General features: G+C 49.8%; 2 protein-coding genes across 5 annotated transcripts; one reads left to right on the forward strand and one right to left on the reverse strand.

The window, feature by feature from the left end:
- Positions 1-1,055: 1,055 nt before the first annotated feature.
- Positions 1,056-6,932, reverse strand: LOC110151384 (hypoxanthine-guanine phosphoribosyltransferase). Of its 3 annotated transcripts, none has more exons than XM_070468309.1 (2): positions 6,839-6,932; positions 1,056-2,196 (listed from the first exon to the last, which is right to left on the reverse strand). In XM_070468309.1, the coding sequence occupies exon 2, from the start codon at positions 1,974-1,976 to the stop codon at positions 1,320-1,322; it is 657 nt and encodes a 218-aa protein (XP_070324410.1). In that variant the 5' UTR covers positions 1,977-2,196; positions 6,839-6,932; the 3' UTR covers positions 1,056-1,319. The 3 variants fall into 3 exon arrangements, with proteins under 3 accessions (XP_070324410.1, XP_070324411.1, XP_070324409.1); XM_070468310.1 differs by lacking the exon at positions 6,839-6,932 and adding an exon at positions 6,726-6,810; XM_070468308.1 differs by lacking the exon at positions 6,839-6,932 and adding an exon at positions 3,007-3,407.
- On the forward strand, positions 6,870-10,382 carry C5H1orf210 (chromosome 5 C1orf210 homolog). Of its 2 annotated transcripts, none has more exons than XM_020914755.2 (4): positions 6,870-6,957; positions 8,289-8,350; positions 9,239-9,354; positions 9,492-10,382. In XM_020914755.2, exons 3-4 carry the CDS (start codon positions 9,336-9,338, stop codon positions 9,812-9,814), a joined length of 342 nt encoding a protein of 113 aa, XP_020770414.1. In that variant the 5' UTR covers positions 6,870-6,957; positions 8,289-8,350; positions 9,239-9,335; the 3' UTR covers positions 9,815-10,382. The 2 variants fall into 2 exon arrangements, with proteins under 2 accessions (XP_020770414.1, XP_020770415.1); XM_020914756.2 differs by lacking the exon at positions 6,870-6,957 and adding an exon at positions 6,970-7,050.
- The last annotated feature ends 2,987 nt before the right edge of the window (positions 10,383-13,369 follow it).

A 13,369-nucleotide genomic window follows, 5' to 3' on the forward strand; every position in this document is an offset into this window, starting at 1 on the left:
GGGCTTTGCGGAACACCGTGGCCCCAGACAGGCTGGTCCACCTTGAGGAAGTGGGGAAAGCCAAGAAGCTGTGATCTCCGAGTGTTGCTGCGATGCACCACTGGGGACACATCTTTTGACCTCACTTCACTGATGACCAGATCAGAGAGCTCGTTTTTGCCAAGCTTGAAGCCCAGTCCCTGCTGGGACCACATCAGGGATGCTCTGAATGCTGGGGCATGTCCAGAAAGTCAGCCCTGGCTGGGCAGGAATGGGGAGGGGTCAGCCTCCAGGGAAGATGAGGGTTGAATGAAGGAGGAAGAGTGCAGGGTGGGGCTGCCACCCCCTCTGGAAGCAGAAAATGAGCAGTCACCCTCCAGAGGCTTACAAAGAAGAAGAGGTCCTCTGCCTAGTCAAAGGCGGTACCTGTTTATAATAGAATAGAGGTTCCTGCACACTCTGTGTTAGCACCAGCCCTTCACCCCGAGACAGCAAGTGAGCTCCCCAAATTCTGACCATTCAGTCATTTGACAAGTTTTTATTGAGCACTTCCTACCTGTCAGGCCTGTGAGCATATTTGTGACTGGGTATGCACATGCATTTTCTTGCTTTCATCATCCTCATCTTCTTTTTATTTTTTAAAGAGACAGTTTTTAGTTTAAGGATTTTTATATTGAAAAATTCAAAAAGTGGTAGGCTTTTGGAACTTACTGATTTGTATTTAAAAGGAACTATTGGTTGTTAATCAGCTATACCCCAATGCAAAATAAAAAGTTTAAAGTTTGGGAAAAAAATAAAAGGAACTGTTGACAAGGATTCACTGGAAATAATATGAACAAGTGGGAAAATACAGTTAATACTACTGAAACCTACTAAAATAATTCCAGGATGTATGGTTTATCTGACATAATGATACCTCTACTTTTCTAAACACACAGTGGTACAGTGGACAATGTTCTATCACTTCTGTTCTTCCCTGAATATGTAAAAGTTAAAATACCAATTCAAAAACTAATAAATTCTTTTCTTTAAATGTTTCTTACAGATACAACTTCAATATTTTCATTCAATAGTGGTACAGTTTAAGAGATTTTTTATTCATGAGTCAAACAACAATTTACCCAAAGGGAAATGATAATTTACAGGCTCATAGTGCAAATAAAGAGTTCAGGAATGCAGTAACTAATATTTCTAAAATACAAAATAGATAAAATTCTTAGAAGATACATGCAATAATAAACTATACTAAGCAGCTGGTCACAGAGCTAGAACATTTGATAATTTTACTGGTGATATCAATGGGACACTAGCTGTTTTCAAATTCAACTTGAACTCTCACCTTAGGCTTTGTATTTTGCTTTTCCAGTTTCACTAATGACACAAACATGATTCAAATCCCTGAAGTGTTCATTGTAGTCAAGGGCATATCCCACAACAAACTTGTCTGGAATTTCAAATCCAACAAAGTCCGGTCTATAGCCAACACTTCGAGGGGTCCTTTTCACAAGCAAGCTGGCAACCTTGACCATCTTTGGATTATACCGCTTGACCAGGGAAAGCAAGGCTTGCATTGTTTTGCCAGTGTCAATGATATCTTCAACAATCAAGACATTCTTTCCAGTCAAAGTTGAGAGATCATCTCCACCAATCACTTTTATGTCACCTGTTGACTGATCATTACAGTAGCTCTTCAGTCTGATAAAATCCACAGTCATAGGAATGGACCTGTCACTATTTCTGTTCAGAACTTTGATGTAATCCAGTAGGTCTGCAAAGAACTTATAGCCCCCCTTCAGCACACAGAGGGCTACGATGTGATGGCCTCCCATCGCCTGCATCACATCTCGAGCAAGCCGTTCAGTTCTATCCATAATTAGTCCATGAGGGATAAACACCTTTTCCAAATCCTCTGCATAGTGATTAGGTATGCAAAATAAATCCAGGTCATAACCTAGTTCATCATCACTAATCACGATGCTGGAGCTGCAGGTCGCCATAATGGAGCTGGTTGGTGTGCAGGCTGACAGCGGTCTGGGCTTTCATCAGTTTCTTACAGGGGATGCAACTATCCCCAGGCTAAGAGCCCTGTGTCTGTCACAGAGAGGAGCTGGTTGAGATGGAGGAGGAGGTAGCTGTGGGCTGGGGACCAGGACACCAGGTTCTTTTGCCTGCTCAGCATCTGTTCCTGGTTCTTCTAATAGCAGCACTTTGAGTCTCCTGTGGAAAATATAAGTAAATCCTTGAACAGCAGTGATCACTAACTGTCACTCCCAGTGACTATGAGGAATTGAACACCTCGATGGTAAGTGTTACTCACAGGAGCAGTTGGGATGTATCTGGAAATGTGTTGGACCTAGAGGCAAAAGACCTATGTTCAATCCTGCCTCTGCCATTTACTCATTGAACTGTAGCACATAATCATTTGACCTCTGATTCAGGAGTTAATATGCAGCAGGCAGTAGTAAAACCACCACCGGTCTGTAGATCCTACTTTAGGACCTCTCCATGGTTCATGTCCTAGGACTTGTCTGTATCAAGAACGGCATCCCCTGGGTAACCTCCACTTCTATATGCTCTAGCTAAAATCTATCATTTCTGCCACTTTTTCAGAGTCCCTCCCACCTCCTCAACTCTGTCCACACTTCCCTCTTTACCTGGCCCCACCTCAGGCCTTGTCTACAGCTCAGCCCCCTTTATCAGACTTGCCTGGTGTGTCTCCCAACCCTGATTAAGTTGCAGGCTCCATCTTCTTTCCACCTGCCCTTGGAGGGGCTAGAAAACAAAACACTCAGCCATCCTTACTGATCTCACTATAAATTCATGCTGCTCACCTCAAGGGGGTCCTGATGCTGCCTGGCAAGCCTGCCACATGCAGTTCTCTCTCCAAAGCCCCAGGATGATAAACTCACGTCTTCTCTCCTCAAACCTCAGCACCCCCTTCCCCACTCTCAGCTGAGGATACTGCTTCTTATTTCTCTGGAAAAGCAGAAGCCATGGGAAGAAAACCCCCTGACTCCCATCACTCACCTGACATTCCGCCTTCCTCTGCTTCTGCCCAAGGCCAGCCCTTCACCTGCTACTCAACTCCCACACCCCTTGATTCTAGAAGGAGTCCCACCCCCTCACTGTCTCTTTTCTCTTCCTTCTGCATCATCACTTTCCTTCCTCTCCTGGATTATTCTGACCAGCATACACACATGGTCTAAAAGCTCCTAGCCCTGAAAAAAGTCTTGAAAAAATCCTTCTACACCTGCTCCCATGTCTGTCCCATTTCTCTGCTCCTTTTATAGAAAATTACTTGAAGGAGTTGTCCCTATCTCCTCTGCTCCCATGTCCAGGCGTGGATCCAGTTGGCATTTGTCCGTGACTTAGCAGTGAAACTGTGCTTGTCAAGGTCACCAGTGCCTCCACACGGCCAAGTTCAACGTCAATTTTCAGTTCACATTCATCTTAGTGGACCTATCCTCAGAATTTGACATAGCTATTCAAGCTCTTGCCTTTGAAATACTTTCTTCTCTGACCTCCAGGACACCTCTCTCCCATCATGCTGGCTACTCCCCAGTCCCTTTGCCTGCTTCTCCTCTGCTCCTTCACCTCTGCCCCCTGAGGGCTCCAGGGCTCAGCCTTCAGCCCTCTTTTCTCTCTGCACTTCTCTATGGGGTCTCATCTAGATGACCAGCTTTAAAAAAAAGTCTGTTTTTTTACTGGTTCCCCAATTTATATTTCTAGCCCCTACCTTCTGCTGCCTTTAGGCTAGTTTATCTACTGCCTACTTAGCATGTTACTTGGATGAATCATGGGCATCTCACAAGTCACATGTCCAAAACTGAGGTCCAGATTGCCCTCCCAAATCTGTCCCCTCCAGAGTCTCCCCATAACTACATCCTAGTTGCTCACGTCAACGGTTTGGAGCTATCCTTGCTCCCTTTCTTTTTTTCAACTCCCATATCCAATCAGCAAATTGTGTTGGCTTCACCTTCAAAATACATCCGGAATCTAGTACTTTTCTCCATTTCTACCTAACTACCCTAATGCCACATTCCCTTCTCCTGGGTGATAGCCACGGCTCTCGAACTGGCCTCCCTACCTCTGCCTTGGCCTCCTCTCATCCATTCTTCACACAGAAGCCAAAGAAGGTCAGTCCCTAGGTCCCCAACTCTGATCATCAACAGCTCCCCATCTCACAGAGGGAAGGACCTGGCACAGCATCTCAGCTTCTTCCATCTCCCCTGACTTAATGGACTCCATTAGCCCACCTTCTACTTGCTTCTTGAACAAGCCAGTCCTGCTTTTGCTTTGTCCTGGCTGATCCCTTTTTCTGGAATGTTCTTCCCCCAGATATAGGCATGACTGCTGTCTCACTCTTATACAGATCTCAGCTCAAATGCCTCCCCTTCAGTCAGCCTCCCTTTCCAGACCATCTAATATAAAATAAGAGCCCCTTCCACAACTCCATCACTCGAAGCTATTTTACTTTCCTTATAGCACTAACCATTATCTGAAATGATCATATTCATGTCTTTACTTGTGTATTGTCTATCTTCACCACCAGAATGAAAGCTGTATGGCAGCAGGAACTCTCCCCAGTAGCTAGCACAGAGCCGACCACACGGCTGCCAGGGCTGCCACAAAAGGTTGTAAAGGTGGTTCCCTGCACCAAAGCTTCTGGCTGACAGGCTGGTAGGTTCTAATGTCCAGCTGGCTCTCTGTTCTTCATGCTGTGGGAGCATTTAGCAGGTTGCCTTCTGCTATTTTACAATGCTTGCCTATGGGCTGGCTGTGGCTCTGTGGTGGGCATTTAGGAAGTATTCATTGAATAAATGGCTGACTGATGGATGGGTAGACTTTTACTTGTTTTCTTCTGTGGGACTTCATGGAAATTACCTTCTTATGGCCTCATTTTATTCATCTGTTAAGAGGGTAATTAACATCAATTTCATAGTACAGCTAGGAGGATTAAATAAAGCAGTTCATTAAAAAGCTGGCACAAATATGATTACACTTGTAGGACATATCCAGAATGGGCAAACCCATAGAGACAGAGAAGATTAGAGGTTGCTGGAAGCTAGGGATTGGGAAACAAAGTGTGATTATTTAACAAGCACGGGGAATCCTCTTGGTGTGATGAAAAGGTTTTAGAATTACACTGTGTGATGGTTGCCCAACATTCTGAATGTACTAAAAGCCACTGAATTGTGTGCTGAAATGGATGAATAGAGTGATTTTTTTTTTTTTTTTGCTATGTGAACTAAGTTATGCTATGTGAATACCTCAATGAAAACAACAACATCTAAACCATATGTGCCATATGCTGGCACAGTGTCCAGCATATGGTAGGTGTTCAATGAATATCTTTTGAATCCTATGAGATTTCCCTGCTTCAAAATCAACCCAAACTTCTAAACCTTCTTTGGATCTTCACTGCCTCATCCAGGATAAAATTCACTTTCCTTTCATTTGTTTATTTCAGGGGTACTTATTGTTGTCATTTTAGATGCTAGGGATTCGAAGGGGAACAAGACAGACACAGACCCTATCCTCAGAGTTTATAGGCTCATAGGGGACTCTGCCAAGTGAGAAAATCACAATACTGTGTGCTCAGGGCCATGAGGGAGAAGGGCCAAGGTCTTCTAGGGGCAAAGAATGGGGAGGAGGGACCTAGGCTAAGGTGCGTCTAGATCAAGAGGACCTCACCTGGGACCTACATGATGGGAGGCCTGGGAGAAACAGACTGCCAGGTGGGAGGTGGATATGTTGGGGGAGAGGATGAAGGTTGGAGGAAAGCAGGGGTCCCAGGAATAGCACATGCAAAGCCCAGGAGATGAGCACATGGTGAGTTCTAGGAATGGAAAATAGTTTGGCATGACTGCAGCAGAGAACAGGAGGTGTGGGTGGGAGAGTGAGGAATGGGCCGCTGGCAGTAGGAGTTCAGACTCCGTGCCAAGATCTTCAAGGTCCTGCATGCACTGGCCATCCGCTTTCCAGCCGCATTTCTAATCGTGCCCCGTTCACAAAGCCCAGCCGCAGCCCTTGCTCCCTCTGCCCTGTGGGCCCCTGTGAACTGCTACGCCCGCGTGACTTAGCTCATGGAACCTTTCCTCCCTTAGGTATTTACTGAGAGCCTGCCCTGTGTCAGGTGCTGGGAACCTAGAGACTGTCGAACTTGTTTCCACCCTGGGAGAGCTCCCCAACTAGTCTAGTTGGAGAGGGAGCAGAGGAAGAAATAAATGATTACAAAATAATGATGGATAGGCGGAGCTCTGGGCATAGAGAAGGCGGGGCTTTCCGGGTGGAGACGGGGCCTGTCAAGGTGGAGGCGGGGCTTGCTAGAGTAGACGGGGCGGGGCCTCAGGGAAGGTGACTCCCTGAGGGTGTGAAAGGACTAGGAGGCACTCGAAGCCTGGGGAGCCTAGCTTTGTGGGGTCACAGAACCCTTGAGATCCAGATAGAGGCTTGTACCCTCTGTCCAGGTAAACACACAAACACGGGATAACCCCCAAGGGCACAACACAGTCCGAAAAGGCTCTAAACTCACACTCTGAATCAACTTCCACATCCGCCTCCACGCACACACACACACACGCACGCACGCACGCACAAACGCTTACACCCACTTTTGCAGGCAGTTTTGAGTGTGCTTGGTCCGTTTGGCTTTGCCTGGAGAATGCCCACCCCTCTCCCCTTTGGCTCTGGCTCACCGCCTTCACAGCCCTGCGGAGCACCCTCTTCAACTCTGGACTTTGTACCTGTCACCGGAAATTCACTTGTTTTTCAGAGCCGCCTGCTGAAGACTGCCCCGTCTCTGGATCCCAGCTGCACCAACCCCCCACCCGCCCAGCTCTGGGGGTGGGGGTGAGACCTGTGCCTGAAGGTGCTCCGCGAAAGCTTGGGAAGATGTAGGATTAGTCCTCCCTGTTGGCGGCGCTGCCATCCACTCTCACCCGCGCCTCCGGCCCCGCCTGCCCGCTGCGTCCCCAGGTGAGTCGCGCGGCAGCTCGGGCCCGCCCACCTGGCCCGGTCCTGCTGGCTGTAACCGGAAGCTCCCCTGCGGACTGGGCACAGTTCCTACAGGTGGGGAGCAAATGGGAAGGCATTGGGGGGCCTGGGCGGGAAAATCACAGATCCCTGAAGGCTCCTGGGAGCAGGAAAGGAGCTACAAATTGGGGTGGAGTGTGTTTGTTGGTGAAAGAAATGTGACCAGAATGGGTGGGGTGATAGCCTGAGGGTGTGTATGTGTGTGTATGTGTGTGTGTGTGTGTCCCTGGGACAGGGCAGGAAGGAAAGGAATAGGAGTCAAGTCCGAAAGATCAGGTCGAATTTAACTCATTTCAGTTTTTTTAAAAATTTATTTTTAATTGGAGGCTAATTCCTTTACAATGTTGTGTTGATTTCTGCCATAATCAACATGAATTAGCCATATGTGTGCATATGTTCCCTCCCTCTTGAACAACTCATTTCAACTGAACGAAACCTTTTTTGACTAACCCAAGGCTTAGTGTGGGGCCCAGATAGGCACCCAGTGGTCGTTTGCTGGTGAATGGATGAGTGAATGATTTACTTCTCCTTTCTAATGACTCCCCCACTCCACCCCCTATATCCACTCATCTCACAAACATGCACTGAGCCGCTGACTGCCAAGCTCGTCTCTGCCTATGGCAGGGTGCACATTTGTCAGCTTAGTCCCCGTCTAGGGAGCTGCACATTGAGTAACTGGCGATTTCTGACTGGTGGCCGAGTGGGCAGGGCAGTGAAGGGGGTGATGAGGGGAGTCTTGGGACAACCTCATAGGCAGGTATGGTCTGATTTGGCCTTGAGGGATGAGGGACTCGAAAAACTGAGGAGGGAGTGAGTGAGAAACCAGAGTGCAAGGCAGGACGTGTGTGTGTGTGTGTATGTGTGTGTCTGTGTGTCTCTGTGTGTGTGTAGCTTGTGGAGGGAATTGAGGACTGTGTGCTGAACTGCAAAGCCTTGAAGGATCTGCACGAAGCCCTAGGGGCCTAGGGAGCTCGTGCAGGACTTTTAAGCAGGAGGGTAATGGGGTCAGATTTGGTCCATGGGCCCATCACTCTGACGTGGATGAGAGGTGAGGAGAGATCTCAGTTAGGAGGTTATTGCAGGAGTTGAGGAACAAGATGAAGGTGGCTCGAACTGGGACAGAGGAGGGGTGTCAGCATTCTAGGGCTCCTGAGAGGAGGAACTCACGGGGCCTGGTGACAGTGCGGTGGTGTTGAGGAGGGAAGGCATGGTTAAGGTATTGATATTAAAGAAGATGGCCGAGTACTCCCCTGAACCAGGTACTTCTCTCCTAGGTGCTTTTCTTCCTGGACACTCCTCCCAGGTCCTCTTCTGATTCAGACACCTCCAGCCCCAGGTACTTCTCTAACCCAGATGTTCTTCCCCTAGCTCCTCCCCTAGCTGCCCCCCTCACCCCAGACATTCCTTTGGCCCAGATGCTCTCTCTCCAGGTATCCTGAGCCTAGATGATCTTGCTCCAGATATTCCCTTATTTCAGGTGCTCTTACTCCTCTAGACCCTTTCCAGCCTTAGAGAGTCTCAGCCAGGTAATTTCCTGATCCAGTTGATTTACATTTGGCTACTCCCCCAAAACAGCTCCCCGCCCCCTGGGGCAGAGGTGAATGAACAAGGAATGTGCCTGAAGGGCTGAGGGTAGAGGTGGGGCTGGGGACGCAAGACTCCTGACTCTGGAGCAGAGGGCCAGGGCTGTTCTGGCAGTATCTGGGGCCTCCTGTCCTGGATGGGGACCAGCATCATCCTCCACCGTGGTCTCCGCTTTGCCCATTAGCTTCAAGGAATTGCTGTTGTCCATCCTCTGGAAGGTAGGACTGCCTCTGCCCCACCTCCCACCCTCAGCTTACGGAGCAGGGGAGCAGCCTGGGCTCTGGACCCTGGCATCTGAGACCTGGGTTCAAGTCCTGGGACTTTGGCTGAGTTTGTTCACCTTTCTGGGCTGCAGGGTCCTCACCTGCAGAGTGGGGATAATGTTTATGCTCACATTACAGGGATCATAAGTTGTGCTCAGTAAATTCCATCACTGAGTTATGTTTCCAGCCACTTCCTGGTGTTGCCTTACAAACAGTCCGTGTCCATGGCTCAGCTTGTTTTGCTCCTGTGGATAGCTAGTTGTGGCCAGTTGTCCAGTCTCCAGAGTCTGCGCAGTGCCCTCCTGTGGCTGTGAGTGTGGCCTGGAACATGTGCCCTGTGGCTGTCCCTGACCCCCATCTGTGTGTGTATGTTCCAGGACTACTGTCCCAGGGCTGCCTGGCATCAGGGGGTCTCCTTAGAGCCAGGGCCCTTCTGGCAGAGGCTGAGGCTCACCAGTGTCTTCTGGCCCCTCCATGAGTGAGGCAAACCAAAGTGAGTGACAGTGGGAGGGAGACTGAGGAGGGGGTTGGGTTCCCCTTAGATTGTGGGGAGGACCTTGCGCTCATGTCTCAGTTTCCCCTGGGAGCCGATCCTGGGCCCCATCCATAACGCTGTCCCTTTCTCTGCAGCCATTGTGGGGGCCTCCGAGGTCCCCACGACATCTACCTTGTCCCTTGGACTGGGCAGCGGGATCCGGGCATGGCCTATGCTGGTAGGGGTCATCCTTGGGGCTGTGGTCCTCTCCCTCCTCATCGCACTGGCTGCCAAGTGCCATCTCTGCCGCAAATACCGTGCCAGCTACCAGCACCGCCCACTGCCTGAAACAGGGAAGGGAGGTTGCCCCGAGGTGGGTGAAGATGAGGATGATGATGGCTTCATTGAGGACAATTACATTCAGCCTGGGGTTGGTGGGCTGGAGACAGAAGCAAGCAGGGACCGCTTCTCCCTTTGAGTCTTCATCTTTGGACTATCCCACCCCCATCCCTATGCTTGACAGCTTAAGGAGAACAGATATTTCATGGGAACCACAAGCCTCAGGGACTTGGTAGTTAGGGCTTAAGGGCTGGTCAGGGGTGGAGCAATCCTCCCTTCCTCGTCTCTAGTCACCAAAGTGATCATGACCTTCTTTTACTCAATAACTCTCAGTGGCTCCCTCCTGTTCTCAGAATAAAGCTTACCAAGGGCCTGACTTTGAAATCATGCCTCTGTCAGCCTTTGGTTTCCCTTCTTGACTGTCCCTTCTTTACTTCCTGCTTAGGTAACCATTTGTTATTGCTCCCGCTCCTACCATGCTGTTTCTCCCTGGACCTTTGCTCACACTACTCTTTTGCCTCTATCCCTTTCTCTTCTCCCACGTCCTCTCTGATAGTGATGAAAATCCCCGGCCAGCAGACTCCAGGCGGCCTGCCTGCCTGCCGGCATTTCAGATGTGACCTGATGATAACATTTTAGCAGAGGAAATTTAGTGTGCCAAATGTCTGACTGAGATTTTTTTCCTATCAATAAAGTGGTAATCTAAATAGTTCTATTATGTTTTTCACAGATATCAATACATCTCTTTTCATTTTAAATAAAAATAAAATCTCTCATTTTTTATTTTCCTGAACTGATGCTTGTCCATAAAAACGTCCCTTGTCACTCAAAGCTATGGCAGTACCCAGCCATCCCCTCCTTTGGACACCTGAGAGCTGCTGTCTCCCATAACACCTGTGAGTTTCCCTATTGGTCTCTTACCATGTTTAATTTTCATCTTTGTTACAGTTTGCTCTTACCCTTACTGGGCCAGACTGTGTATTCTCTGAGGCCCCTCGTTCTGTGTACTCAGTCTCCTACATAGTAGATACTCAAAAAGTATTTACTGACTTTGTTGAATTATCATCTGCCTAGGGGTGAGTGGATGAGAGATGGTGGAGTGGAGTTGACTGTGGAACCTTGATGGAGAGGAGAAAGACACGGTCATGATTGCTAGTGGGGAGTTTGGGGAAAGGGAGACAGTTTCAAGATGGCAGAGGCTTGAGTTAATCTTCTTTTGGTTGCAAGCAATGGAAAGGAGTTTGGGGGGTGAGTTAAAGGGGGATAGCTAACTCAGGAGGGCAGGAAGCAGGTGGTCCCAGCTGTCTAAGGTCAGGCATGGGACCTCTAGTGCTCTGTCATTTATGGGTACTTATGAGGTTCCATTGGAGAAGGAAACGGCAACTCACTCCATTGTTCTTGCCTGGAGAACCCCAAGGATGGCGGAGCCTGGTGGGCTGCCGTCTCTGGGGTTGCACAGAGTCAGACACGACTGAAGCGACTTAGCAGCATGAGGTTCCGTGCCTGAGACTCCCAAACTCTTCTTTCTGGCTTTCAAGTATGCAGTTGATAGAATCTGATTGGCCCAGCTTGGGTCAAGTATCTACTACTGGTCTGATCAGCTCCGACCAGTAGGGGGCAGGCTCCTGTAGTCCTCTTGTGATTTGAGAAGCCCACCCATTTGTTCCAGTTCAGCCCCAGCCAAACAGGGGGAAGTGGGGAACCAGGCAGCTGCCCAGATGTATCCACTACATGCAGTGTTAGCCTTTGAGGAAAGAGCCAGAGGAGAAAGAAGGTGAGGGCTGGCTAATGTGTGGGGTGCTCGAGGAAAAGGTCAGAAGTCAAGGATGGCTGTGGTATAGGGTTGAGGGTGCCCATGCCAAGGATGAAGCTGAAGAGGGGATGCTGTGCAGGGATGGAGGAAAGGGGAGAGACCAAGATGTGACTAAAGTGTGGCACAGTGAACAGAGATCCCAGGGATGTGATAGAATGGGGGTGAGGTGGGGGGGATGGGGAGATGGTTGACAGGACTTTTGGCCACTGGACATGCAGATTAGGGAGTCAGCGAAGCCGCCCTGGTTTCTGACTGACTGGCTGGGCACTTGAGGAAGAGCAGGTTTTCGGGGAGCAAGGATTCAATGCCGGACATGGGATTTCCAGGGGGTAGATGCCTGGGGTAGCTGCATTCACAGAGTGAAGTCCGGTCTGTAGATGTGGCCTTGGGAATCCTTGACAACAGGGTCTCTGAGCCCCTCGGGAGTGAATCAGCTCGCCAGGGCTGGGGTGGGATAGAGGAGGCAGTGAGGACACAGCAGGGAAACACTGGCATCTAAGGGTTTGTCCGCAGAGGAGGAGGGGACGGCAGAGGTTAGGGAGGAGCCAGGGAGGAGGGGAGCCAAGCGGATTCATTGTTCCTCAGCCCCCAGGCCCTCGAAGCCCGGGGAAGGCCCTGTGTGGGGGACGGCAGCACAGGCTGCCCCAGCCGGAGACCCCGGAGAGAGTGCCGAGTAGCAGTGTGTCCTGGCCTCCGGGGGAGGAGCCAGTGGGTCACTTCTGTGCCCCTCATATGTCCTCGGGGCCCACCCGGAGGGGCTGCCCTGGCTTGCACTTCTGGGCCAGGAAGCAGCTCAGCTTCTCAGGCCCTCGATTGAACCTCTGAGAAATGTGGGCAGAGATGAGCGCCCAACCCCAGATTAGAAGTTTGGAGAAGGAAATGGCAACCCATTCCGGTATTGTTGCCTGGAGAACCCCATGGACAGAGGAGCCTGGCTGCTACAGTCCATGGGGTCACAAAGAGTTGGACGCGACCAAAGTGACTTACCACACACATTTCTGAGCCCAGCACCAAGAAGGGTTGGTAGGGGAGGCTTTCCCTCAGAACCTGCTGTTCAGTTCAGTCACTCAATCGTGTCTGACTCTTTGCGACCCCATGGACTGCAGCACACCAGGCCTCCCTGTCCATCACCAACTGCCGGAGTTTTCTCAGACTCATGTCCATTGAGTCGGTGATTCCATCCAACCATCCCATCCTCTGTTGTCCCCTTCTCCTCCTGCCTTTAATCTTGCCCAGCATCAGGGTCTTTTCCAATGAGTCAGCTCTTTGCATCAGGTGGCCAAAGTATTGGAGTTTCAGCTTCAGCATCAGTCCTTCCAATGAATATTCAGGACTGATTACCTTTAGGATGAACTGGTTGGATCTCCTTGCAGTCCAAGGGACTCTCAAGAGTCTTCTCCAACACCACAGATCAAAAGCATCAATTCTTTGGCACTCAGCTTTCTTTATAGTCCAACTCTCACACCCATACATGACCACTGGAAAAACCATAAACTACTGCACAGTTGCACTCATCTGACATGCTAGTAAAGTAATGCTCAAAATTCTCCAAGCCAGGCTTCAACAGCATGTGAACCGTGAACTTCCAGATGTTCAAGCTGGAGTTAGAAAAGGCAGAGAAACCAGAGATCAAATTGCCAACGTCTGTTGGATAATCGAAAAACAAGAAAGTTCCAGAAACTGCTGTGGGTGGCGCGAAATTTGAACCTAGAGAGCGGCCCTGCTGGGTTTCCCGGAGTTCCCAGCGGGCTTGCGTGCCTGGCCCCAGGCACTAAGAGGAAACACCACTCGGGTCCACAGATTCAAGAGCACGGAGAACTGCTGGGAGGCCTGGGACCCAGCCAGGCCTGTCTCAGGTCTGCCTTCCTGTGGCTTCAGACC

The sequence above is a fragment of the Odocoileus virginianus genome, chromosome 5, assembly GCF_023699985.2.
Source record: "Odocoileus virginianus isolate 20LAN1187 ecotype Illinois chromosome 5, Ovbor_1.2, whole genome shotgun sequence".
In the NCBI taxonomy this organism is placed as follows: domain Eukaryota; kingdom Metazoa; phylum Chordata; class Mammalia; order Artiodactyla; family Cervidae; genus Odocoileus; species Odocoileus virginianus.

Coding starts and splice junctions, on each gene's coding strand:
- LOC110151384 (XM_070468309.1), bottom strand. CDS start 1,976: ATGGCGACCTGCAGCTCCAGCATCGTGATTAGTGATGATGAACTAGGT.